The 24,411-nt window shown below is 40.7% G+C and overlaps 1 protein-coding gene across 2 annotated transcripts in view; it reads left to right on the forward strand.

Moving 5' to 3' along the window:
- Positions 1–1,615: 1,615 nt before the first annotated feature.
- Positions 1,616–24,411, forward strand: part of CMC1 (C-X9-C motif containing 1) — a 76,246-nt gene continuing 53,450 nt past the window's right edge. Inside the window, exons 1-2 of one of the 2 annotated variants that reach the window (XM_003772035.4) lie at positions 1,616–2,002; positions 19,864–19,956. In XM_003772035.4, the coding sequence (XP_003772083.2) occupies positions 1,951–2,002; positions 19,864–19,956 (145 nt within the window). In that variant the 5' untranslated portion in view covers positions 1,616–1,950. The remainder of the gene's footprint in view (positions 2,003–19,863; positions 19,957–24,411) is intronic. The other variant, XM_012551378.3, reaches the window with a different exon arrangement.

The following is a 24,411-nucleotide window of genomic DNA, read 5'->3' on the forward strand; positions in this document are numbered from 1 at the left end:
ATTTGGCATAGGGGGAGGGAGGAGATATCTTTGAAATGATTGGGCTGTAAAAGCAAAAACGTGCCGAAGGTGTTTTTAAGTAAGTTAAGTTAAATGGATCCATACTGATGCATTACCAAGAGTAAAGGACCCAGTACCCACATGCTCCTCTTCAGCGGTGAGGGGCTGGCAACCTTCCAGCTCCCACCTACTCTGGGAAATGCTACAAGCTTCCCCAAGGCCTTTATAGTGCTGCTCATCGTCCCTGAGTGCCTCCCCTATAAGCATACCTTTGAGGTGTCCGTGGTCTGCCTGCCCAGCCTAGCCAAAGCTCATGGAGTCAGTGCTTAGCTCCACTTCTGGTCAGTCACTGGGAACCCCGCGGCTCCCTTTATCCAAACTCCCTACTTCCCCCATTTTTTCCTCTGACACCATTCCTTGGATCCTACAGGAAATCAAAATCTTATTACCCTGGCATTAAACTGGGAAACCTTAGACACCTCATGGGAAATGTATTGGATCGATTTGTGCTTGCTGGGCAGCCCGCGTGGCAATATCCCCCACTCTCTATGGGAATGGCTACCTTTCATCCAGTGTCACCCTTCTAGAAGGTCTATAGCCATCAATTTAATTTAATATTAAGCACCTCCTACTGTCACACACCAGGATACGGCTGAGATACAAAGGCCGGCAAAGCCCGAAGGCCCGCCTCCTGCTTGGGGGTGCAGGGGGCCGGCCGCTCGTGCGGACGCGTGATACTGACCCGCAAGGATGTGATGGGGAAAGGAAGGTTCTAGAAAAGGGCGCTGGGGGGCGGGGGCCGGCCGCCCGTGCAGACGCGTGATACTGACCCGCAAGGATGTGATGGGGAAAGGAAGGTTCTAGAAAAGGGCGCTGGGGTGCGGGGGCGGGCCGCCCGTGCGGACGCGTGATACTGACCCGCAAGGATGTGACGGGGAAAGGAAGGTTCTAGAAAAGGGCGCTGGGGTGCGGGGGCGGGCCGCCCGTGCGGACGCGTGATACTGACCCGCAAGGATGTGATGGGGAAAGGAAGGTTCTAGAAAAGGGCGCTGGGGTGCAGACGCGAGTTAGTGACCCACAAGCGTGTGACGGGGACAGGAAGGCGCTAGGCAGGCCGGACAAGGGAAGGAATGGTCAGCTTACTGGGGGAGGAGGGGAGCGGAGCAGAAAGAGTGGAGAAGGACCCCTGGGGGCGCCATCCTGAGCGCGATCCCCTTGGCCCAAGGAACTGATCAGACAGAATCTCTGAGATCCGGGTAGCCAATCACTCTGTGTCTTGCAAAGCCAGGTCCCCGAACTGTGCCGGCCCCCAAACACATTCTGGAGCAGTGGCTGAAGCACCAGCCCTGAGTTCAAATCTGCCCTCAAACCCTTAACACTTCCTGGCTGTGTGACCCTGGGCAAGTCACTTACCCCCCATGGCGTCAGCAAAAAAAAAAAAGTTTGCATTCTAGAGTTATGATGGGTAAAGTCCAAACCCTTGCTACCACAGCGAATGAAAAGGCGAGAGGGAAAATGTGGTCTTCTTGCCCCCTGAAAGGATCTAAAATTCAGGGTCTTTTACCTGCCGAGGCTGGGGTCTTCCTCCCCTCCCCCCGCCCCCTTACAGGGGGTCTCTCAAACGCGCGCGCCGTAGGAGGGAGGAATCCGCCCCGTTTTACGCATGCGCAAAGCCTTTCTCCTCCCCACATCTCCTTCAGCTGCCTTTTTCCCAGTGGCAGCCAAGGAAAAGTCAGAGAGCGCGCAAGGGAGGAGGTGTCCCGAAGCGCAGGCGCGAGTTCGAGGAGCGTGGCGGAAGTAGACGCCGAAGAAGTCAAGAAGCGGTCAGAAAGGGGCGGAGCTAAGCAAGGACGCGGCCGCTCATATCCCCACAGGGAAAGGCACGGGATAAAGCCCTCCGCCCCGACCGAGGCCCCGCCCCCCGACCGAGGCCCCGCCCCTCCTCGCGCTATGGAGACGTCATCGCCGTCGCCGCAGCCTGAGATGGAGCAGAACCAAGCAGGTAGGAGCGGGACTAGAACGGGGGCGGCGGGGCCGAGTTTCGGGGCCCTCAGCTCTGCGCCCCCGGCCCCCAGGCACCCCTAGCGCCGCTGTCGCCATGCTTCCCGTGGAGTCTCCTGGGAGCTCCGGGCCTGCTCTGTGACGGGGCAGTGTAGCAGTTCCAGGCTGGAGAGAAAGGAAGGAGCCGACCTGAGTCTTTTCCCCTCCGCCACGCATGCGCGGCCCCGCCCCCTCCTCCCTCCACACAGGTGGAGACTTGGATTCAAATCTACCCCCGACTTTGATGAGCTTTCGGCTGCTGCGCAAATCAGTTTTCTCATCTCTCAAATGGGGACAATTATAACAATAACGAGGCATTCCTAGTATGAATAGAGAGCATCCAGCTTGAGCCACTGTGAGCTAGAGCCTTCCGCCCCTCTCCTAAGGCGCAGCCGTGCAGGTTTCCCTCTGCAGGGAATGATGGCAGTTATTCCTGTAGTGTTTCAGACTTTCAGGGCGCTTTACAAATACTATTTCTTTTCACAGCAACTGTAAAGTAGAGGGACTTACTATCCCCATTTTTCCGGTGAGCAAACTGAGGCTGAGAGGCTCATTAACCCTGGTTCCTGTCCCCCAAACTTCCAAATGTCCGAGTACCGGGAATGGGCGGAGTGGGGGGAGGGGGAGGGTTGCGATCAGGAGGGCTTCCTGCAGAGGCGGGGCTGGCGCACATGCGCCTTGTCCCGCCCGGTCCCGGGGCTGTCACGTGGGTGCAGGCTGGCTCTGGCCTGCAGGGCTTCTGTCCGCCCTCGCCTCTGATCCTGGGCTGGCGCCCCAGACAGCTGTGCGTAAGTCACGTGCCCAAGGACCCGGAAGCACGTGTCTGCCCGAGCACAACCGACCACCGTGGCGCTGCCATTATCCTGCGGAGCGCCGCGCGGAGGACAGTGGGAGGGATGCGGGACCCCCAGCGAGGGCGAGCTTCCCAGCCCTGGAGGTTGCTCTCTGCAGGCAGGGGCTGCTGACCGAGCCATGGGGCTTCCTGTTCTTTTAAGTTTTGTTAAGTAAATAAAATAAATATAGTTGCCTGCGGAGGGATACGCCCGGAGTCAGGGGGACCCGAGTTCAAATGCTGTCTCTTTTAGTTTTAATGTGTGTGTGTATATGGATTTATAATCCTATGGATTTTATTTTGAGCATTGACCGACATTTTGAGAAGGAGGGGTCAGGGCATAGTCAGAAAGTTAAGAACTCTTATTTAAAAATTGATGGCACTCATCCTTCATGTTGTCTGATTCCACCTCAAAATTTACAACCTCCTTTTTCTTATATTTTCTTATCTATTATATATATTTCTTATATTTTCTTATATATTATATATATTTCTTATATTTTCTTATCTATTATATATATTTCTTATATTTTCTTATCTATTATATATATTTCTTATATTTTCTTATCTATTATATATATTTCATATATTTTCTTATCTATTATATATATTTCTTATATTTTCTTATCTATTATATATATTTCTTATATTTTCTTATATATTATATATATTTCTTATATATTATATTTTTCTTATATATTTCTTATATTTTCTTATATATTATATATATTTCTTATATATTATATATTTTTCTTATATTTTCTTATATATTATATATATTTCTTATATTTTCTTATATATATATATATTTCTTATATTTTCTTATATAATATATATTTATTTCTTATATATTATATATATTTCTTATATATTATATTTTTCTTATATATTTCTTATATTTTCTTATATATTATATATATTTCTTATATTTTCTTATATATTATATATATTTCTTATATTTTCTTATATATTATATATATTTCTTATATTTTCTTATATATTATATATATTTCTTATATATTATATATTTTTCTTATATTTTCTTATATATTATATATATTTCTTATATTTTCTTATATATTATATATATTTCTTATATTTTCTTATATATTATATATATTTCTTATATTTTCTTATATAATATATATTTATTTCTTATATATTATATATATTTCTTATATTTTTCTTATATATATTTCTTATATATAGAGATGCTCTCTCTATATAATATTAAATATTCTTATATTTCTTATATTCTTATATATATAATATATTCTTATATTATATATATATATATATAATCTCTTTGGATATATTATATCCAAATATATTACTCTTACTTTTTAAAACTTATGAGCCATGATCATTGGCGTCTTAGTTCACAAGTGGAATGAAAAGGGAGAAGAGAGAGGTTTACTGAGGTGATGGACAAGAAGAAAGAATGTATGGGAAAACGGTCTGAAGGAGGTTTTGACTGAACAAGGAATTAATGGAATTATGAGCTGAGAACCTGTTCACTGAGAAAACAGGATTGTGGTCCATATACAGACTTGGGGGGGAGGGGAAGATATCAGGCCTGACCCCCTGCCCTAGGTAGGCAGGCTTGTTGGACCCAGACAGTTGGCCAGTTGCCCTTTAGCTGAAGAGAAAAAGCATCTACATAGGATCTTTCCAAGCCCCACCCCAGGGACGAATGTCATCCCCAAATGGTAAGCTGAGTCTCCTGGCCCTAGCTACCTCCAGTCCTTGGCCCCAGGGAGCTGGCAGGGAGACCCTCAGCTCCTGGCCAGGTCTGACTGCACTTCTGTACGCTTGCCCTCCCAGGAAGCTGTTGTCCCATTTTGCTTGACACCATACCCCATCCCTTAGACAGTTATAGGTCCTCCACAATAAAATGCTCTCAAAGGCTTGATGATGCCCTCTGTTTATGGATGTTTACTTGTATAACTTGCAACCCTTTCACGCCTTCCCATGACTCTCTGAGTTCTATTTGTACCCATTTGAAATTTTCTTCCTAGCTTGAGACGTGTGCGTGCACACGAGCGTGTGAGAGAGAGAGAACAGACAGACAGAAATAGGAAGGGACCCCATTCATACTTGGGCTGGTGTCCTGCTCTTAGGACACGGTCTTCTCGTCTTCTCTCCATGCATGTCTTCTATGAACACCGTTGGTGATGGCAGATACAACTTGCTAACACACCTGACATAAATTAATTGCCTTCTGGGCTGCTTACAGTTTTGATTCTTCTTAGTTGGTGGTAGTCTGATTTGTGCCCATATAACTTTACTGAGCAAATACATCTGTTAAAGAGATTGTCAATTTGTGTATGTAGTTGATGCTCCTGCTAAATTGAAAGGTTCAGCAAGTGAATGATTATAAATAATCAAAATGTTTCTGTCTACCAGTGTTTAATATGATACCATACACAGGCCTATTTCTTTTGTTTTGAATTTGAAGGACTTAATTACTGTATTTGTTTAAATACGGAAGATGTAAAAAAAAAAAATTCTAAAATTAGCTGAATGATAATGTTAGATTTTTTTTTTTTATTAATTGCAACTAAATGACCACAATATTGTGTGTGAAATTATGATGGTAATTCAGAGGCAAGAAAACAAAACTGCTTTATGTTTCAACTGGGAAGCACAGTTTTCATAAGAAATACATTATTTTGGCTAATTTAGCATTTTATTACACTGGATGGGATTTGCTATTAAAGAAAGTAGCACATATAAAAAAATGCCCATTTTTTTTTCAGAAAACATATTTATCACTCTTTTTTTATATGACGTTTACACCGCTCTCTTGTATTGTTGAGCATTGGCAAGCACCACAAGCAGAAGAGGAGCAGAAGGAAAACAAAGATGACAAGCAGGTGTGTCCTTCAAAAATACCACTGAATTAATTTGCTCACCTAGAGCCATAAAAGATCCTTCGGCTTAACATCTGGTCCTTATTTTAAATGAGCATTGTTGAATTTTAGCACCCACTGTTTGGAGCTAAATTGATGAAGGCTTGCTGAGCCAGTAATAGAAAACATTATGTTGCCGACTATATTCAAACATTATCTAATTCTACATTTAAGCAGTTTTCTATTTTATCTTTGATAAGTTATTAAAAGAACATTTAAGATCATACTTAAAATATTTTTTTTTATCGTGATTCCATCTTCTAAAACAAATACATTTTTTGTTGTTGTTGATCACCAGTCATCTTTTCTCAGTTCAATATCTTGGATAATATAATTTTATCTGAGTGTAATTAATTTGAAGTATGATAGCCCTTTTCCATTTTGCTATCAATTGTTTATTCCTTGATGGTGGACTTACTCATTTGGTTATCTCCCTCTTTCCTATTCAGTTAATCTCTCTAAATATTACCATAGTGCCCCCTTATGATGAAATATGACTAAAAAATTAATCCTCACGAACATCCATTTTATTCTCCTAACCCGTGATAGAAACATTAAAGTTGACAGTCTATACTTCTTATATACTTATTAAAAGTACACACAAGAACATTTAATAATTCTAGTACACAATTTAAGAAACAATCATCAGGTGTCTAGGCTGTGCATAGACTGTGCTAGAAGTTTTGGAGGATTTAAAAAAGCATAATTAGCATTGAATTCCCATTCATTGGGATGTAACAGGGATTCAATGGTTTTCTAACATTGTAGGCATCTATACTAATTCTTCTATGTTTCAAAAATTCTGCAGGACTCACTGCCTTAAAAATGACAGGAAGTTCTTCAGCTCCCCTTCTTACTGATCTTTAGCAAAATTGCTGTGAAAACTTTACATACTAGGTCTCTTTTAAAATAAAAACAAAGTATCATATGGAAAATGCTGTTTCTGGCCAAATCTCACTTCTCATTAAAATTTAAATTCCCATTAGTCAGGTAGTCATTCAGATGACCAGAAGTGCTAATTGACCCTTTAGGAGGTCTCAGCTTTATTTGACTTGGGCATTTTGTTTGAGATTGTTATAGTCCTGGCAAAGTGTAGTTATGGAAAGCATTTAGAAATCACATAATTGATCTCATTACTCAAAACTGTTAAAGTAAGGAAGTTGTGGAGAGTGCTACAGAAGATTGGACAGAATGTGGGCATGCTGGGCTGGGCCAGTTCCCAGCTGCTCCTGTTCACCAGGGGGTGCTGAGCTGCCTGCTGCCCCTGGTCTCCGGGAGTGCTACCCGAGCCCTCCCAGTTATCTGCTTTTTTCTAGCTAGGGAGTTGAAGCTTCATGTTCTGCCAAGGTGCTTTGTGAGGCGACTACAGTAATCTTTCTCCTGGGAGTGGTTCTAAGATTGACCAGTTCTTGGAACTTCTCTTGGGGATGCATTGACATTGTTGCTTGTTTAGCACATATTTCTGTTTGGTAGGACAGGGCTACTGCTCTAGAGTTACTCAGCTGGTAAAGTCAGGGATTTGTTTCCAGGCTAATTAATCTATTGAGCTTTCAATGGTGGATAGATTTTTTTTCCTTAAATAGGGGGGCTTTTTTTCTTCTTAAACCAACACAACAATTTGTTCTCAAAGTCACTTTTGGTATAAACTGAAAGACTCATTAGAAACAGAAATGAAAGCTCAAAGTGTCTAATTATCTGATAAAGGGGGGGGAGGGGGAATCCATCAGTGAAAGCCAGCAGAATCCTATAAGCAATTAGTGTCTGGGGATCAATCAGGAAGTTAAGGTGATACACACTTGATTTGGTGGGAGATTACTGATGAAAGAGAGTAAAGAGGTCCTTTTTGTGTTCTACATACTATTCTTGATTGCACCTGATTAGTAAGGTGATGAATTTTGAGCTAAAGTGGACTCAGACATCATCTAGCCCAACTCATTTTACCTAGGAAGGAACTGAGGCTTAAAAGGGGAGGTGAAGTGACTTGCTTGGATCATTGTGAAGGAACTTGCCAAAAACACAGAAAATTTAGTGGGTGGTGATCTGTCTTTCAAGAGGTGCTAGGGTTGTTCTGCCCTTCTCCTGCAGACAGAAATAGAACTATTCTAAGTAATGGAGAGGCAGATTTCAATTGAACATAAGGTAAATAATTCTTGAAAGTGTCTCAAAACAGAATAATGACTGATTGGAGGTAGTAGCTCTCCTTACCTTAAATTACTTCAACTGCAGATGGGATGACAGCTTTGGGGGGAGGAGGTGTTGTGCAGCAGGAATTCCTCTTTTGGGACAAACAGGCAGATGACAGAGAAGGTCCTTTGCAATACTGAGATTTGGTGACTCTGGCAGTAGGTGGCCTCTGAGGTCCTGTCCCTTATTCTTTTACCACATCACTAGGAAAACAACTGTAAGTACAGGTTCTATTAACTGCGTCAGCAGCTTCTTTTCATTCAGGCTTATGTTTCTCACCCATTTGCTTTTGATTGGTCCTTTACAAAGTAAGGGAGTGATTTGGGGGTCATTCTAAACGATGATTACTGACTTGGGACAAGCAGATTGAAGAAACCTCTGCCAAATTGGGGAGGGGAGGGTATTGATTATTGACTTATATAATTACTTCCCTTCCCTCCCAGCCCTAAAGTATTCCCATTTTTAAATTGAGGGAATGAGAGCAGAATCATAGCATTATAATAGAGCTACAGTGAACTGAGAGAGCATCTGGTCTTTTCTCTGTGTTTTATAGATGAGTAAACTGGGGTCCAGACAGGTTGAATCAATTTGCCCCTTGATCACTTTCCTTGTCCTTAAGATATTCATCACCATTAGCTAAAGAATAATAAAGGGGCAGCTAGATGACTCCGTTCTATCAAACACCAGCCTGAAGTCAGGAGGACCTGAATTCAAATTCAGCCCCAAACACTTAACACTTCCTAACTGTATGATCTTGGGCAAGTCATTTAACCTCAATTGGCTCACCAAACAAAAGGCAAAAAGTTACTACAAGTCAGATCACAAAAACACATTGACTTAGTGAAATGACTTGGAATTTAGAGCTCTTGATATAAGGTAGGATTATAAAATAAGACTCATTTTAGAAAATCAATGTATTCAATAGACATTTGTTAAATGCCTGCTATATGCAAAGCATTGGGCCAAGAACTATGGAGGGGTAAGGGAATGAATAAGGGAATCACCTTTTACAGTATTTGGTAATTGAGTTAATTGTCATAAAAATGATATAAACCAGGTTCGTAACATGCTTCCATGATACATTGCAGTTTTTTACAGGCAACATTTCATTTGATCTTCACAATTATCTTGTGAGATTGACATTATCAGTATTACTGTACACATTTGATAGATGATAGTACATGTTTGTGGGCCTCATTTTCCAGTTTCTTGATTTGCTGGGCTTTTAAAATAAATGTCTTTATATTTTAAATGATCGCTGGCTGTGAGGTGAAAACAAATGTTTTGGTTGCCACTTGTGAATATGGTATGGAGTAGTGTTTGGCCCACAGGGTGCCTCAAACCTGGGGCAGTTTTTCTAGAGCCTCTTTGTGAGGGAAGGGTGTCTTCCGGGTAACAAGCGATAGAATTCAAGATGTTTTGCACATAATGGGTTAAGAAGCATTATTTATTTGTTATTGAGGACTAAAGTTGTCTTCAACTGGTGATGAGAAATAATGTGGACTATAATAACTTCATAGATAATTTCTAAGTCAAGGAAGAAAAAAAATCATTATTAATCATCTATGCAATACAAATGTTTAATTTTTATAAGATGACTAGTTATTACATGTTCCTTGGAACATGTTTAAACCATGTTCCTTGGAACGTTTACTATTCATGTCAGTATTTTACTACCTTTTCTGGATCATTCAAAGAATTTGGATATAGACCCTATCCTTTAAGGAGTTTATAATCTGATTGGAAGACCCTGTACTTAAGGAGTTTATAATCTAATTGGTTAAGTTTTCTCAGAAGACTTTATACTCAAAACTATAAGCACTATAGCTTTAAATTCTTTGTTATTCCTTTGTAGGACTTTATGGTAGTGTGAACATAATAGTCATTCTGTAAGTAGGCATTGAGTCAGATTAATAAAATCTGAAGTAGTCCTTTTTCTTCTTTTTTTTTAGTGTGGTGAATAAAGTAAGGATGATCTGTGTTCTAGTGATTTAAACTAATTTCTATATAGCTCTTATAAGTGCTTTAATAATTTTTTAAATGCCTTATGACAACCAAGAAAATTCCAGTCTGAGTATGTAAGTGGGATTTGCTGTCAAAGTGGTAGATTGTTTTCTAATTCAGATAGCCAAGATGAATAAATACCCCTAAAAGTTCTTGAATGTTATCAGTAAAAGGCATTTTAAATTCATTAAACAGGCACTTATAGAATCTAGATCATATATAGATTGTTCATTTTCAGTGGGTTGTCCTTTCATATATATTTGATAAACAAACTATTAAATATACCAGTTGAGAAAGTAACTAATGAATGAATTTTTTAGAAGAGAGAAATATAAGATGTGGTTATAATGTAATAAAATAATTTAACATTTTGAACAAAGGTATTAAAATTTATACATACAAATGTGAAGTGTCCTTCAAAACACTTGTCTTGGAAAACGATATATTTATTTTAACAATATTGTTCTGGTTCAGAATATTTTTCAATTCTTTTGGAGAAGAACATTATGGTTAAAGTTTCAGAATAAAGTCTCTAACTCTCGTCTTCTCAGAAGCAGTAAGGTGAGGCAGTGGATGGAAAGCTGGCTCAACCATCCAGAAGACCTGAGTTCAAATGTGGCCATGGCCGCTTCCTAGCTGGGTACCCCGAGAACATCATGTGATCTCTGCCTTTATTTCTTCTGCCACAAAATGGGGACGGTAATGACCCTCTCTCCCATGAGGAGCCTGAGGGTAGGTGCTGTGCCAGGGATTATTCCCTCTCCATCCCCTTTTCTTCAGTAGTCAGTATCTTTAAGTCCTTTGAAGCACAATTTCCAAAAAAACTCAGCTTAAAATTTCAAAATCACTAGTGGTTCAGAGGACTACAGATAGACAGAGGGGAAGTTTCAGGGTGTTTAGTGAGTCATCAGAATTTGTGGAGCAAAAGAGGATGAGGGCATCCATAAGCTAAGCATCATATTGTTCAGGTTCACTACAACCACGAAAGCTGCGTCCTGTTGTTCCCCATAGAATCTCTTGATATTGAAAGAGAAATGGCCTGGTCTGGGAGGGGAGGACAGTCAGGTGTGCAGGACTCAGGGTTGGGAACATTCTGCTAAATACTAGTAGTATAACAAACAGGAATAAATCATTAGATAGGAATCATAGTGCTTATGATTTCCAAGGTCACTCATTTTCATTTCTTCTTCACCAAAAGTTTTCAGCTCTTCTGTGAATTCTTCCTCTCCATATCCTCTCCCATTAGACCACATTTTAAACTTTCTTATTGGGAGCCAATGGAATAATACATATATCGGTATAAAGGACAGCTTCTTCAAAGCTTTGCTATGTGATTCAGATTTACCTGATCGTAAAGTAATGCCTTTAGATGTTACATTCTAGGAGGAACACAAATAAACTTTATTGAAATCATGGCTGTAAGGGAGACTGGAAGACATTTCTGACATCGCCACTGTATATATTGCATAAGTTGGTTTCCTGCTTCAGTAAACTTTTAGATTTGTTGTCTTTTGTTGGTTTATCTTGGTTAATAAAGCAGTGTGCGTGGGAGAGGAAGTTTTCAACACCTTTGCAGTCTGCAAAATCTGTGGGCCAAGAAGGTGCTGTTAGGAAGTGGGCAATGTCATTACTGCATCTAATTGTGGGAGTTAGGTGCTTAATAAAAGCCGATGTAAGTGGTTAGAAGGAGCACAATATTTAGAGACATAGGTTGTAGCTATTTGACCCTGAAGCTTTGAGTCAATAAGGGGATGTGTGTGTGTGTGTGTGAGTGTGTACATACACACACACATATGTATATGTATACATATATTCATATACACTATACACACATACCACATTGATGTACTTTCCATTATTTTCTTAGAAGATGTTCATATTGTAAAAGTGGGGTTCATAGGGAATCTCCAACTACCTTTTATTTGTTGTAATAATTTTTTAAAAAGACTTAGAAAGCTTATCATTAACTTATGTACAATAAGATTTAAGAAATTATAATTCTATTTGACTTATGCATATGCGTTATAAAGCAGAAGATACTGCAGCTTTGGATTTTGGTTTTCACTAATTCAGAAGAGTTGATTCAATGAGTCCAATCTGTATTTCTCCCTACTCTACAGCATGTACTTCAGTGTTCTTATGTGTAAGATACCTTTCGGAGGTAGGAGATGGAGGGGAAAAGGGAGGGAATTAGATTGGATGGCCTCTGAGGTCAGATCTATGATCTTATAACTATTGTACATTTCCATCATAGTTTAATTTTAGCATCTCAAACCTATTTCCACTGTGCCTTTTCATCTGCTGTTGTCAGAGACAGATTGTAGTGCTGGGTCATGAAGAAGCATATGAGAGTGTTGATCCCCATATTCTTGAATTCTATCTTCCCTTTATTGTTTGATTCTCTTCTCCCCAACAAAGATCAAAAGGGGGGGAAGAGCAGAAATATGGATATGCAAATGTAGACATCACTGTTGTTCTCCTTGTGTAGATCTTTGGTCTATCTAGCTACTTTTGATTCTGGCAAGCAACTATATTTCAGCTCCTTAAACCTGTGTCTTGTTGCTTCTGCTCCAGGAAATCTCCCTGAAACTATTGCTGTTGAGTCTCTAGCTACAGAGAAAGAAGAGAGAGGTAGAGAGACAAGGATACTTATAGATAGAAGTAGTTTCTATTAAAGAGTGCTCTCGCAAAATTTCTACAAGATTGATAATATTTTTCTAGTCTTTCTATTAAAGTAAACTAGGAAATATCAATGTTAGATAGATTCTAGTTTTCAGAGGCAACATTATAGATGTACCTTGGAAGTAAAACAAAATTCTATTTAAGAAAAGGGATGTGAATCTTGAGACACAATAACTGTATTAGGTGGTATCTGGTTAACTTAAAAAAAAGTTAATATTAAAATGTCATTTGAAATCTGCATTTTCTTTCATGTCTCACCTTTTTTCTAACTATACTATTCCTGAATTTGATTCACTCTACCATAACCATTGTGGATTTTTAGCAAGTGTTATTATCGGTAGCCTTATAATCCAGTACTGCCATATTGCAAGAACACATGAGCCCCAAAGCAAAATGTGAGCTAACAAATTCAGCCAGTGAAAAAGGTGAAAATTGACTTTCAGGTGATGATAGAATGGTGAGAAGTTAGAGCTTGGGAAATTTTCCCTTGTGTTGTCATCCTTGTTCTCTATCTCAATTTGAACTGGTCTGAGTATACAGTAGAGAAATCTCAACATCAGGAACTCTGTAATACAGACACTTACACGTGCCTGTCACATCCAGACACCATTGACATTAAGGGAATTCACGATACACAGTTTAGTTAAGGAAAAGAACTTAACTTTAAGAAAAGGAAAACCACCATTAAAAACAAAACAAAACAAAAAAAAAAAAACCTGTTAAAGTTAACTAGGAAATTTTATCCAGTTATGTGTTCTTGTATATTTGTATCCATCATGTGTTCCAAACGAAATCTGTATTTGGGGGGAGGAAACTTTGGATCACCTTCTATTTGTTAGATACCTTTGTCTAGATGTCCAAAAGGCACGATCACAACACAATTGGCAGCTTTTTTTTACTTAAACGTGTCTTTTTTCATAAGTACCTCATCTCTAGTGAGGGCCATCTCCCCATCATATTTCAGCTTCTCTGCCTTCTTTACTGCCTTCCCTCCTAAGCTAATTGAGTGGCAAGCAAAGAAATTATGATGTCTATTATACTCTAACATCCTACATCCTTCTTACCCTTCCCATGATAGAAAGTAAGCTCCTTGAGGGCAGCTGTGTGTTCTTGTGTTTGCTCTCCCTCTCTGTCTCTGTGTGTCTCTCTCTCTCTCTCGTACACATATCTCAGTCTCTCCATTGCCTGGTGGGATGTCTGTCTGTCTGTCACAGAGTAGACCCTTCCTAAATGCTGGTTGATTCTAGTTTTCCCCTCCCCAGCTCATTGAGCTCACAGCTGCCAAAATGAGATTCCTGGAGGAGATTCTGCCCCCTCTCTCATCCAAAAGCTTCAGTGACTTCCCATTGCTCCTAGGACATGGCAGGAGGCTCCTCTGTTGGACCCAACCAGTACCTATTCTGCCATTCCAGACATGTTTCTCCTTATTTCCTGGTCCCCACAAGCTTGTTTCCTGTTCTCTGTCCTGGTGGTTCTCCCTCCTGGAGGCACCGGTTCTCTATGCCAGGCTCCATCTTGGCTTCTCCCACCCTAAGTCCTGCTGCCTCTCCTCCCCCTGAAATTCACTCTCTCTCCTCCTGTCCCCCATGGCACTCTCAGCTGCTCCTTCCTCGTGCTCCCCCCTCCCCCTCCCAGGCACTTCCCTTCCATATGTGCTGGCTTTTCTCTGTGTATTCTTACCTATAGACATGCAGCGTTCTAACCCCCTCAGGAGAATGGAAGCCTCTTGAGCTCCGGCTGTTTCATTTCTGCCTTTGGCTTCCTCACAGCTGAACGTGTGTGTGACATAAGAAATGTTGTACATGCTTGATAAGTCACAGAAATAAGCTACAAATAACCAGACAGGACAGGCACAGAGTCCAAGACATCCCCTGTTCCAAAAGCATCAGTAGTCCTCAGGCAGCTCCCGGGCCTGGACCTGGGGCCGGGCTTTCCCCTCTCCCATATCACAGCTCTGCTTCTGTGGGTTCCTTCTGTGTCTCCTCATTCCTTCCTCAGTTGCAGGTTCCTTTTTTTTTTTTCCTGCCAACACTGCAGTGGTAGAGCCATAAATTCGCAGCTAGAAGACCTGAAAAGCGTCAGGCCCCATACCTCATCAGATAAAAAAAACCGGAGACCCAGCAAATTCAGCGCCTTGGCCACAGACTCCCCCAGAGTAAGCAGCAGAACTTAGGACTGACCTCCAGGGCCGAAGCCACCATACTCCTTACAGGAGAGTGTGAGCTAGTCAGTCGGTTCCCACTTAGTGGCTCCAGAGATTTTGTTTTTATTGACTTATTTTATTTAATTTTTACTATAATAAATAGAGTGATGATGAATTTTTTTTATATTTGTAGTTCCTTTCCTCCTTTTTAATATGTGGGGAAATGTCCTATAAAGAAATTGCTACCTTGCTCTCAAGAGTTTGCACCAAGCTGTACTAGTTTCCCGACAGATTTAGCAAAATTTTAATTTTTTTTTTGATGATCTTAATGGGATTTTTATTCTGTTCCGTTCATGTTATAAAGACCTTGACTTCATAATTCTCATAGCACATAGTAAGTCATTAAATGACTGTTGAGTTGAATTCATTAAGGAACGTGTTTAGAAATGGGAAAAAATAATTATTGTAATATACCTATGACTGTTTGAATGTTTGTGAATATTTTAGTTGAAAAAGTTTGAAAACTAATATAATGTATAGTTCCAAAGCATCTTCTTTTCATCCAAGCAGAAAGGCAGTTTGGCTGTGCAATGGGAGTCAGGAACATCTGAGTACAAATCCAGCCTCAGACTAGCTGGGCAAGGCACTTAGCCTCAGCTGTAAAATGGGGATAAATAGTACCTACTTCCAAGACTTGTTGTAAGGATCTAGTGAGATAACACTCGTAAACATCATAGGATTAACTGGTAGTCATCTTCGTCATCATCAACATCATCATAGCTTTGAAAACCTGAAATAGCCACAAGTTGTGCTTCTGTTTAAAAAAAAAAAAAAAAAAGATGCTGATGGCCTTTGTTGATTTAACTAGAATACAGTAAAACCTCATTAATTTGGACTCAACCAATTTAGAATTCATGGTAAGGGTAAAACCCTGTCATGGGTCACACCTTTACAAAATAATAATACATGACAAAACTATGTTGATATTGGCTTTAAAGGAATTATTTACAAGAAAATTCTCTCTGGTACCTTCATTCTGAAATTTTCTTTCTTTTGACAAAGGACCATTGTAAGATTTTGTTTTCTGATCTTCAAAATAATCTATAAAGGTCAAAACAGACTAAAGTTAGAAGGAACTTGAATAGCTGAGTGACATTTGAGAATTACCTTCATAAAAGGGATTGGCTCAATAAATCACTAATTTCCAGGTCCTATAATAATTATTTGCTTTGGCCCACTTGTTCAGAGTTAGTTTCAAGCTTTTTTCTCAAGAAATAGTTTACCCTTCCCATTCCCTCCATTTTTAGTTTTTAACCTCAGAATTATCAGTATCTCCTCCTCCCATCTTCTAATGTTTTAGCAATTTAGAAAAGGGAAAAGATGTTTTGTGCTCCTCTCTCCTTATCTCTGAGCTTCACATATGGGGATTTTTACTTTCCAGTCGGCCTGAAACATGACAAAACTTGAAGGGGTTTAAAATTTTGCTGACACTGTTGGAAATAATCACCTGTACCAAAGACCCATCATGGATTGATGAATCTTTTTTTTTAGAAAATAAAATTCATTTATTTGCGAGGAAGCTAACCTAGAATGGAAAGTAGCTTTCCACAAAATTATTGATTTGTAATTTAGGGATGAAAAAGGATTTTTCTTTTAAAACAGGGTAGTCCAGTGTCTTCTCTCCCTTTCTGTGCTAGGACAGAACTGTATCTATAGGGTTAATTACTTTGAATAGTTTGGCAAAATGTGGTCTCTCTGTTTGGGACAGATTTCAAACAGTTCAGGGATGAAGCCCTATTAGAGCCTTTTTAAAAATGTGGTTTGATACATATTTTAGCAGTAAATTGACTTATGAGCTCTCAACTTGAAGTGATTCTGTTTAAGTGAAGTAACTTAGCCTGTAATTGGTGGAAATTTTTGCTTCCATAATCCCTACTGAGGGCAACAATCTCCCCAAATCCTCACTCTTTGGTCTGGCACCTGAGCCCCAAACCTCCCGTGGAGATCTGCTCTAATCTACTTGTTTTCTCTTTCTTCTTTTCTTTAGGAAATAGTGTTTGTAGATTTTAACTAAACACACACATACACACACACATATGTACAACACAAACATACACATACAATACACATACATGGCCACATACACATGCACAACCCACCTGTACACATATACATACATACTCACACACACCATGCAGGTACACACATAAACACAGGACACATGCACATCAACTCAGACACATACATACACATGCGTGCCTGTGCATACATGCATACACACACCTACACACACATGCACGGTGTATATACACACAAACACACACATGCACATAAACACACACAGGCAACAACAAAACCACTTTGGTTCCTCTCACACTGATTTCTGTTTGTGGCATTATCTTGATTGTGATCATGATTCAGTGAGTTAAAGGCCTATGAGATTTTTTTTGGAGTATCTCCAGTTGGGAGATTTCAGGGGGCCCAGCCTGAGCTGGGCCAGGTTTGTGCTAGAGATGCTGGCTGGTGCTGTCTGGCTGCTGGTGCTGGGCTGGTGCCGCCTGGCCACTGGCTGGTGGTAAGTGAAAGGGAGGAAGCAGAGTTCCTGGAGCTTTGTGTCTGGGCCATGCTCTGCCCCTGCTAGTGGTGGTTCTGCTGGGTCTCTCCCTGCTTCCCCCCAGGGAGATGGCCATGGGAGGAGCACTGGGGGTTTGGGTGTCCCCTGTATCTCCTTCATCTTGGTACCTTCCTTCTGAGATTACCTCCAAGTGATTTATCATGTCTGGATTCCCTCTCCCACTGAACTGTAATTTCCTTGAGAGTTTTTGCCCTTTTTTTGTATCTGTGGCACTCAGTTTGGCATCCTGGTGGCATGTCAGTGCACACAAGACCCTGAGTACAAATGCAGCCTCAGGAATTTATTAATTGTGTGAGCCTGGGCAAGCCCCTTGACCTTCCTCTGCCTCAGTTTCCTCATCTTTAAAGTGGAGTTAATAACACCTACCCCACAGGACTGTGGTGAGATCATGACTGAAAAGTCCCTCACACATAGGAAGCACTAGGGCAGTGTTTGCTGTCCTTACATTGGTTGTGGTGGAGCTTCACACGGTGCCTGGCACTATAAATGTGCCTGGCCCAATAAATACTTGATGACTTGGCTTATTCTGATGTAATAAGAGAGTGGGCAGCTGAAGGGATAGAGTTCTGGGGACCTGGAGTCAGGAAAGCTCCTCTTCCTGAGTTCTGATCTGGCCTCGGATGCTTATTAGCCGTCACCCTGTTTGCCTCAGTTTCCTTATTTGTAAAATGAGCTGGAGACACAAATGGCCAACCCCTTCAGTATCTTTGCCACATGGGTTACAGAGAATCAGACACCACCGAGATGACTGAACAGCAGAGGAGAAGATGGTGTGGCTTGTGGTCTCCTCAAGATTGCGATCTCCAGTGTACCACAGGGGTCCCCAGAACGAGTCTGGCTGGACTCCTCCACCATGTCTGGGTACAGGGAAAGCCCCACTTCTCCCTGGCTTTGGCATGAGGGCTCTGCACACAACTGCCCTCCCACGGGCTCCGACTCCCTGTTCACCCCCACACCGATGTCCTCGTCCAATGCGTCACCAGTCTGCGTTCCGGCAGCAGCGCCACTGTTCTTTGCAGTTTGGATACATTTCTCGTGGGTGTGCTCTTGACTTCATAAGGCTGCTGCCAAGCTCTAATGGGATCACATCCTTCCCTGGTCTTTACAAAAGAACTTTCTTTTACTCAGAAGTCAATAGGAAAAATGCCAGAGGTGAAAGGAAGTTGTTCAGAGGCTGTTTGTGCTATGATAAGCCAAGTACTAATGTATATTTGTACTTTTTAGTAAAATGTTAATAATGTTGGTAATAGCCAACATTTCCAGAATTGAATTAGCCCAGAGGAAGCATGAAATGCGCGCAGTTGGAGAAGCCCTCCAAACGTTCATAGGGATTCTCTGTGTCCGGCCCATGGCCAAGTACTCCGAGCTCATAGCGGTCTGATCCGCTACGTTAGACGCCCCGTAGCTCAACTAACATAGCGACGTTATTTTGGTCCTTCTGGAGAACGGAGGAGGGCAGGCAACCCACCGTGTGCCAGGCACTGGCCCAACTACTGGACAGCATTCTCTCGCTGGATCCTCAAAGCCACCCTGAGAGCTGGTGTTGGTGAGCTGCCATATTTTCAGAACTCCTGGGCCCAGACCATGCAGGAGGCCCTGACTGTGTCAAGGACAAAGTCCCCCTGGCCAACCTAGTTTGTTGGCTTCCCCTGGTGTCCTTGGTGGGCAAGACAAGTGCTAGCCAGTCTGTGCCAGGCTGGGTCCTGTGTGGATACGTCCTATCCATGGTCTAGGCAGGGGTTCTCAAACTTTTTAAATAGGGGGCCAGTTCACTGTCCCTCAGACTGTTGGAGGGCCAGACTATAGTGAAAACAAAAACTTTGTTTTGTGGGCCTTTAAATAAGGAAACTTCATAGCCCTGGGCAAGGGGGATAAACGTCCTCAGCTGCCGCATCTGGCCCGCAGGCCGTAGTTTGAGGACCCCTGGTCTAGTGGTTCCCAAGGGAAAAGCCTTCCTGTCCTTCCCTCCCCTGTCTGGCCCCTCCTTTTTTCCCTCCTTTCTTTGTACCGTCATGAATATGCAAACTTCTATAAGGATGTGAACTCTCTGGACTCTACATGTAGCCTCATTTTTCTTGCAATAAAGCTGGTTTTTCAGCGAAGTCTCCAGAGGTGGTGATTGACTGTTGACAGTAGATGCTGTTGTTAACCCCTTTTTACAAATGTGGAAACTAAAGCAAACAGATTAAGTGAGGTCCCCAAGATGACCCAACTAGTAAATCCTTGAGACTGGTCTTGAATTCAGGTCTTCCTGACTCCAGGCCCAGCGCTCTAGCCACCTGGCTTGGAGTACATTCTGTAACTGTTTTGGGGAGAGTGGGGGACAGAATTCTTACTTGGCAGTGATTTGTTTGAGAAAGAGACCTTTATAAATTGGTTTTTTTTTTTAATGAATTAATGTATTTTACTAACATTGTCTTTTTTTTGGCAGAAGACCTTCATCTCAGACATGTAGAAAAAGATGTTTTGATTCCTAAGATTATGAGAGAGAAAGCCAGAGAGAGGTGTTCTGATCAAGTGCAAGGTAAGTGTTGCACTTATCTTGGAGTATTCCAAAGATCAAATGCATTCTTTGATAATGTGAACTGAATTTATTCCTTAGCCTTAGAGTCAAGCAGTCGGTAAATTAATATGCACGATTTTCTTCTCACTCATATTATAGTTCTGAGAACTTCTGGAAGGTTTCACTTTATATACAATTTACAATATTCTCTAAAACTATGTAGTAAAAATAGTTCTTTAAAAAGTGAATGTGTAATGGAGATGATTGAGATTTTAACTAGAGAGGCTAAGTATTTTTTCTGTTAGGGTGGGTTTTTTTTGTCTTTTTAAAAAAAATTGAATAGCTTTTTATTTTCAAAATCCATGCAAAGACTAATATGTTGTTGGTAGAACTGTGAATGGAGCTAGCCATTCCGGAGAACAGTTTAGAACTATGCTCAAAAAGTCATCAAACTGCATACTCTTTACTACTGGGCTTATATCCCAAAGAGATCATAAAGGAGGGAAAGGGACCCATATGTGCAAAAATGATTGTGGCATACCTGTTTGTAGTGGAAAGAAACTGGAAAATGAGTGCATGCCATCAATTGGAGAATGGCTGAATAAATTGTAGTATATGAATGTTTTAGAATATTATTGTTCTATAAGAAATGACTAACAGGATGATTTCAGAAAGGCCTGAAGAGACTTATGTGAACTGATGCTGAGTGAAATGAGCAGAACCAGGAGATCATTGTACATGTCAACAAGATTACACAAAGATTAATTGGGATGGACATGATTCTTCCTAATAATGAAATGATTTAGACCAGTCCCAATAATCTTGTGATGAAAGCCATCTCTCACCCAGAGAGAGGACTGTGAAAACTTGAGTGTGGATCACAACATAACCTTCTCACTTTTTGTTGTTATTTACTTGCATTTTGTTTTCTTTCTCATTTTTTTTTTTCCTTTTTGATCTGATTTTTCTTATGCAGCAAGATAATTATGCAAATATGTATACATATATTAGATTTAACATATTTTAATATGTTTAATATATATTAGATTACTTGCCATCTTCGGGAGGGAGTGGGATGAAGGAGTGGAAAATTTAGAATACAAGGTTGTACAAAGATCAGTGTTGAAAAATTATCCATGCATATATTTTGAATATAAAAACCTTTAAAAAAAAAATACATGCCAAGATAGTTTTCAACATTTACCCTTGCAAAATCTTGTTCCAAATTTTTCTCCCTCCCTTCCTCCATTCCTTTGCCCTAGACAACAGGTAATCCAATATATGTTAAACATGTGCAACTCCTCTATACAATTTCTACAAATATGCTGCCCAAGAAAGATTAAAAAGGGGAAAAAAATGAAAAACAAACAAAGGCAAGCAAACAACAACCAAAAAGGTGAAAATAGTATGTTGTGATTTATGCTCAGTCCCCACAGTCCTCTCTCTGGATGCAGATGGCTCTTTCCGTCATAAGTCTATTGGAACTGGCCTGAATCACGTCATTGTTGAAAAGTGTCACGTCCATCACAGTTGATCATCACATAACCTTGCTGTTGCCATGTACAATGATCTCCTGGTCGTTTCACTCAGCATCATTTCATATAAGTCTCTCCAGGCCTCTCTGAAATCCTACTGCTGGTCCTTTCTTACAGAACAATAATATTCCATAACCTTCATATATCAGAACTTATTCAGCCATTCTCCAACTGATGGGCATCCACTCAGTTTCTAGTTTTTAGCCACTACGAAAAGAGTTGCCACAAACATTTTTGCACATGAGGGTCCCTTTCCCTCTTTTTATGATCTTTTTGGTATATAAGCCCAGTAATGGGACTGCTAGATCAAAGAGTATGCACAATTTTATAGCCCTTTGGGTGTAAACACTGGAAATCCTTGAACTGCTGACACTGGGACAGCTAAAATCCAACTTGAGCCAAAATTCGAAGGAATTCAGGGAAATTAGGAGGTGGAAAGGAGGCAGGATTAGATGATGAAGGGCTTTTAAAGCTAATCAGAGGAATATTGGATCCTGGAGAGGAAAGACTTACCCATGCTTTAGGAAAATCAGTTTGATTACTGAGTGGAGGATTGATTGGGGCAGGGGCTATAGTTTAATTTTTTTCTAGACAGATTTTTCTGACATGAAACTATGCACTTGAATGGAAAATATAAAATGAGTCCTTTTTATTGTTAGTTGTAAAACAGTGAGTGAGCAGTTAAAACTGCCATTTGCTGCTGCTAAAGAATCTCTTTAAAATGAACTAAAAACATAAGAGTTATGTGACAAAAACTCTGGCTGCCCCCAATTGCTGCTCTCCCCCCACTCCTGTGGGCCCCTGTGATTGTTAGTGAAGAGGATGGGCTTCTCTCTGGTGGAGCCTGGCCGATGTCAGCCGGGCTTTCCGGGGTGGGCATTTGCTCCCCAAGGCTCTGTCACTGGGAACATTTCTGTCCCCTGGGAGCCGCCTGCTCTTGAGAATGACCTTTGTACCTGACAGACACAGGCCCTGGGAAGGGAGAGCGGTGCCATAGCTTGGACTTGTGCTGGTGACTGTTGTATAAATGTGTATAGACGTTTCAAAGCAACACTGCTTTACGGTGAATTAAGTGGCTTATTATGTGACCTGTTTTATCAGAAAAAATGGGTACGAATAAGGGTGAAGTCCTGAGTAATTCAAGCTGATGGGTGCGCTTCGGTGCGGTTCTTTCTCTCCCAGGAACAGAAATGGCCCAGCTCTGCTAATCAGAGCAAACACCCTCCAGGTGTTGGGAAAGATTAACCCCTTGGCCCCTGCAGACAAACCTTCCAAAGCCCAGCTGGCACCGACAGGTGTCATGCTGGTACTCTCATGGAGTTATCTTCCACCTGCTTCTGGCTGGGATGCTTCTGAGCTTCAGGTGATCTGGGACATAAGGGAAAATAGATCATCTTAGAAGTTCTAAAATGAGCTCCCTTTTCCTGGTAAAGTTGTCTTATAACCCAATCAAAACTTGTCACTTAAATTTAGGTTTTTAATTTACAGAATATGCAGAAGGGTTCTTGAGTAATGTTTGGTATATGACCCTCAAAGGAGAAAGTAGTGTTAGTTTAAAATGGAAGTGTGTGTGTGTGTGTGTGTGTGTGTGTGTGTGTGAGAGAGAGAGAGAGAGAGACACTTTTCATTGATTTCTTAAATTGTGAACTTAGATTTGTGATGCCTTCTACAGGAGGGTGGAAGTTTAATGGATTTTTTTCTGATTAAAAAAAGAAAAAAAATATATTGCTTTTGCCCTTTAGTGCAATTATAAAACTATAGCTAAGTAAGGTTACAGAGAAAGGAAAAATCGTTATCCTCCATTGTCATAATCAAAGTAAAATGGTCTACTATGGACGATATTTTTTATAGAACATTTGTTGGCTTTTGATGACTCATTCTTTAAAGACTGGATGCTTTTGGGTTCCATTTCTGTATATTTGTTATTTTCATTATAACTTAAACTGAGCCTATTGTTTTCTGATATTTTTTGTTGATAATAGATCACTGATTTTCCAGGCCATATGGTATATAATACATATTTTATTTAAGATTGGATGCTTTGTGTCTATGTATTAGTAAGAATGCTGAACTTTTTCCTCCCAGCCTGTGGGTTAAGAATTAACCTTCCTGCCTATTGCTACAGCTAGTCAGAAAGAACAGTGATCCACATGTTTGCATTAGAAGATGTTTTTCTTCATTGTTTGATTCTTGTGTTTGTAGCTCTTATTCCATTAAATAGTTCTGGGACCTTATATAAAGACAACAAACTTGCTAATTGTATTGTTTTTGAATAAAGACATGGGAATTTTAATAAGTATCTGACTGCCTGCCTAACACCTAAGACACAGAAATCTTTCCTGGTTGATTTTTCTTATCATTTCAGCCCAGCTGATCACAAGAACTGGGTCAGACTGGGAGCTCTACCATTGCAACTTTGGTTTTTGAAGGGAATGGAACAGCTTTTAAAGGGACAAAGAGAAATGAAATCACTTTCAATGAAAGAAAGACGCCTCATTATAGTCACCAACAGCAGTTATTGACAGCTACACTTCCTATTAACAAGGAGCATTTAACTAAGAGTTTGGCTGTTGGATCTTTGGACTTGATCTAATTTGCTAGCATTAATTAGTTTCTTTTGAGCACAGACACTTGGTGCTCACAGCTATAGATTTGGAGGGCTAATTAGGATAGAAAATTGAACAGAATGGGGTAAGGCATTAACCTTCAACCATTACCAGCTGGGACTCTGATAAAGACCACAGAGTCCAAATGCTCTCTATTCATGTGAAGAGTACCCTAATGAATATCAATTTCAGCCAGGTTGCCATATTCCTACTAGCACTAATTTTCCTTTTAATTTTTTTTTTTTTTTTTGCTGTCTTCTATCATATTTTAATTATCTATACCCTATTGGGTTTTTAATGCCCATAGGTGACAGATTTGATTTGAGTTGTATATA

This window comes from Sarcophilus harrisii, chromosome 5 (genome assembly GCF_902635505.1).
Source record: "Sarcophilus harrisii chromosome 5, mSarHar1.11, whole genome shotgun sequence".
Lineage (NCBI taxonomy): Eukaryota > Metazoa > Chordata > Mammalia > Dasyuromorphia > Dasyuridae > Sarcophilus > Sarcophilus harrisii.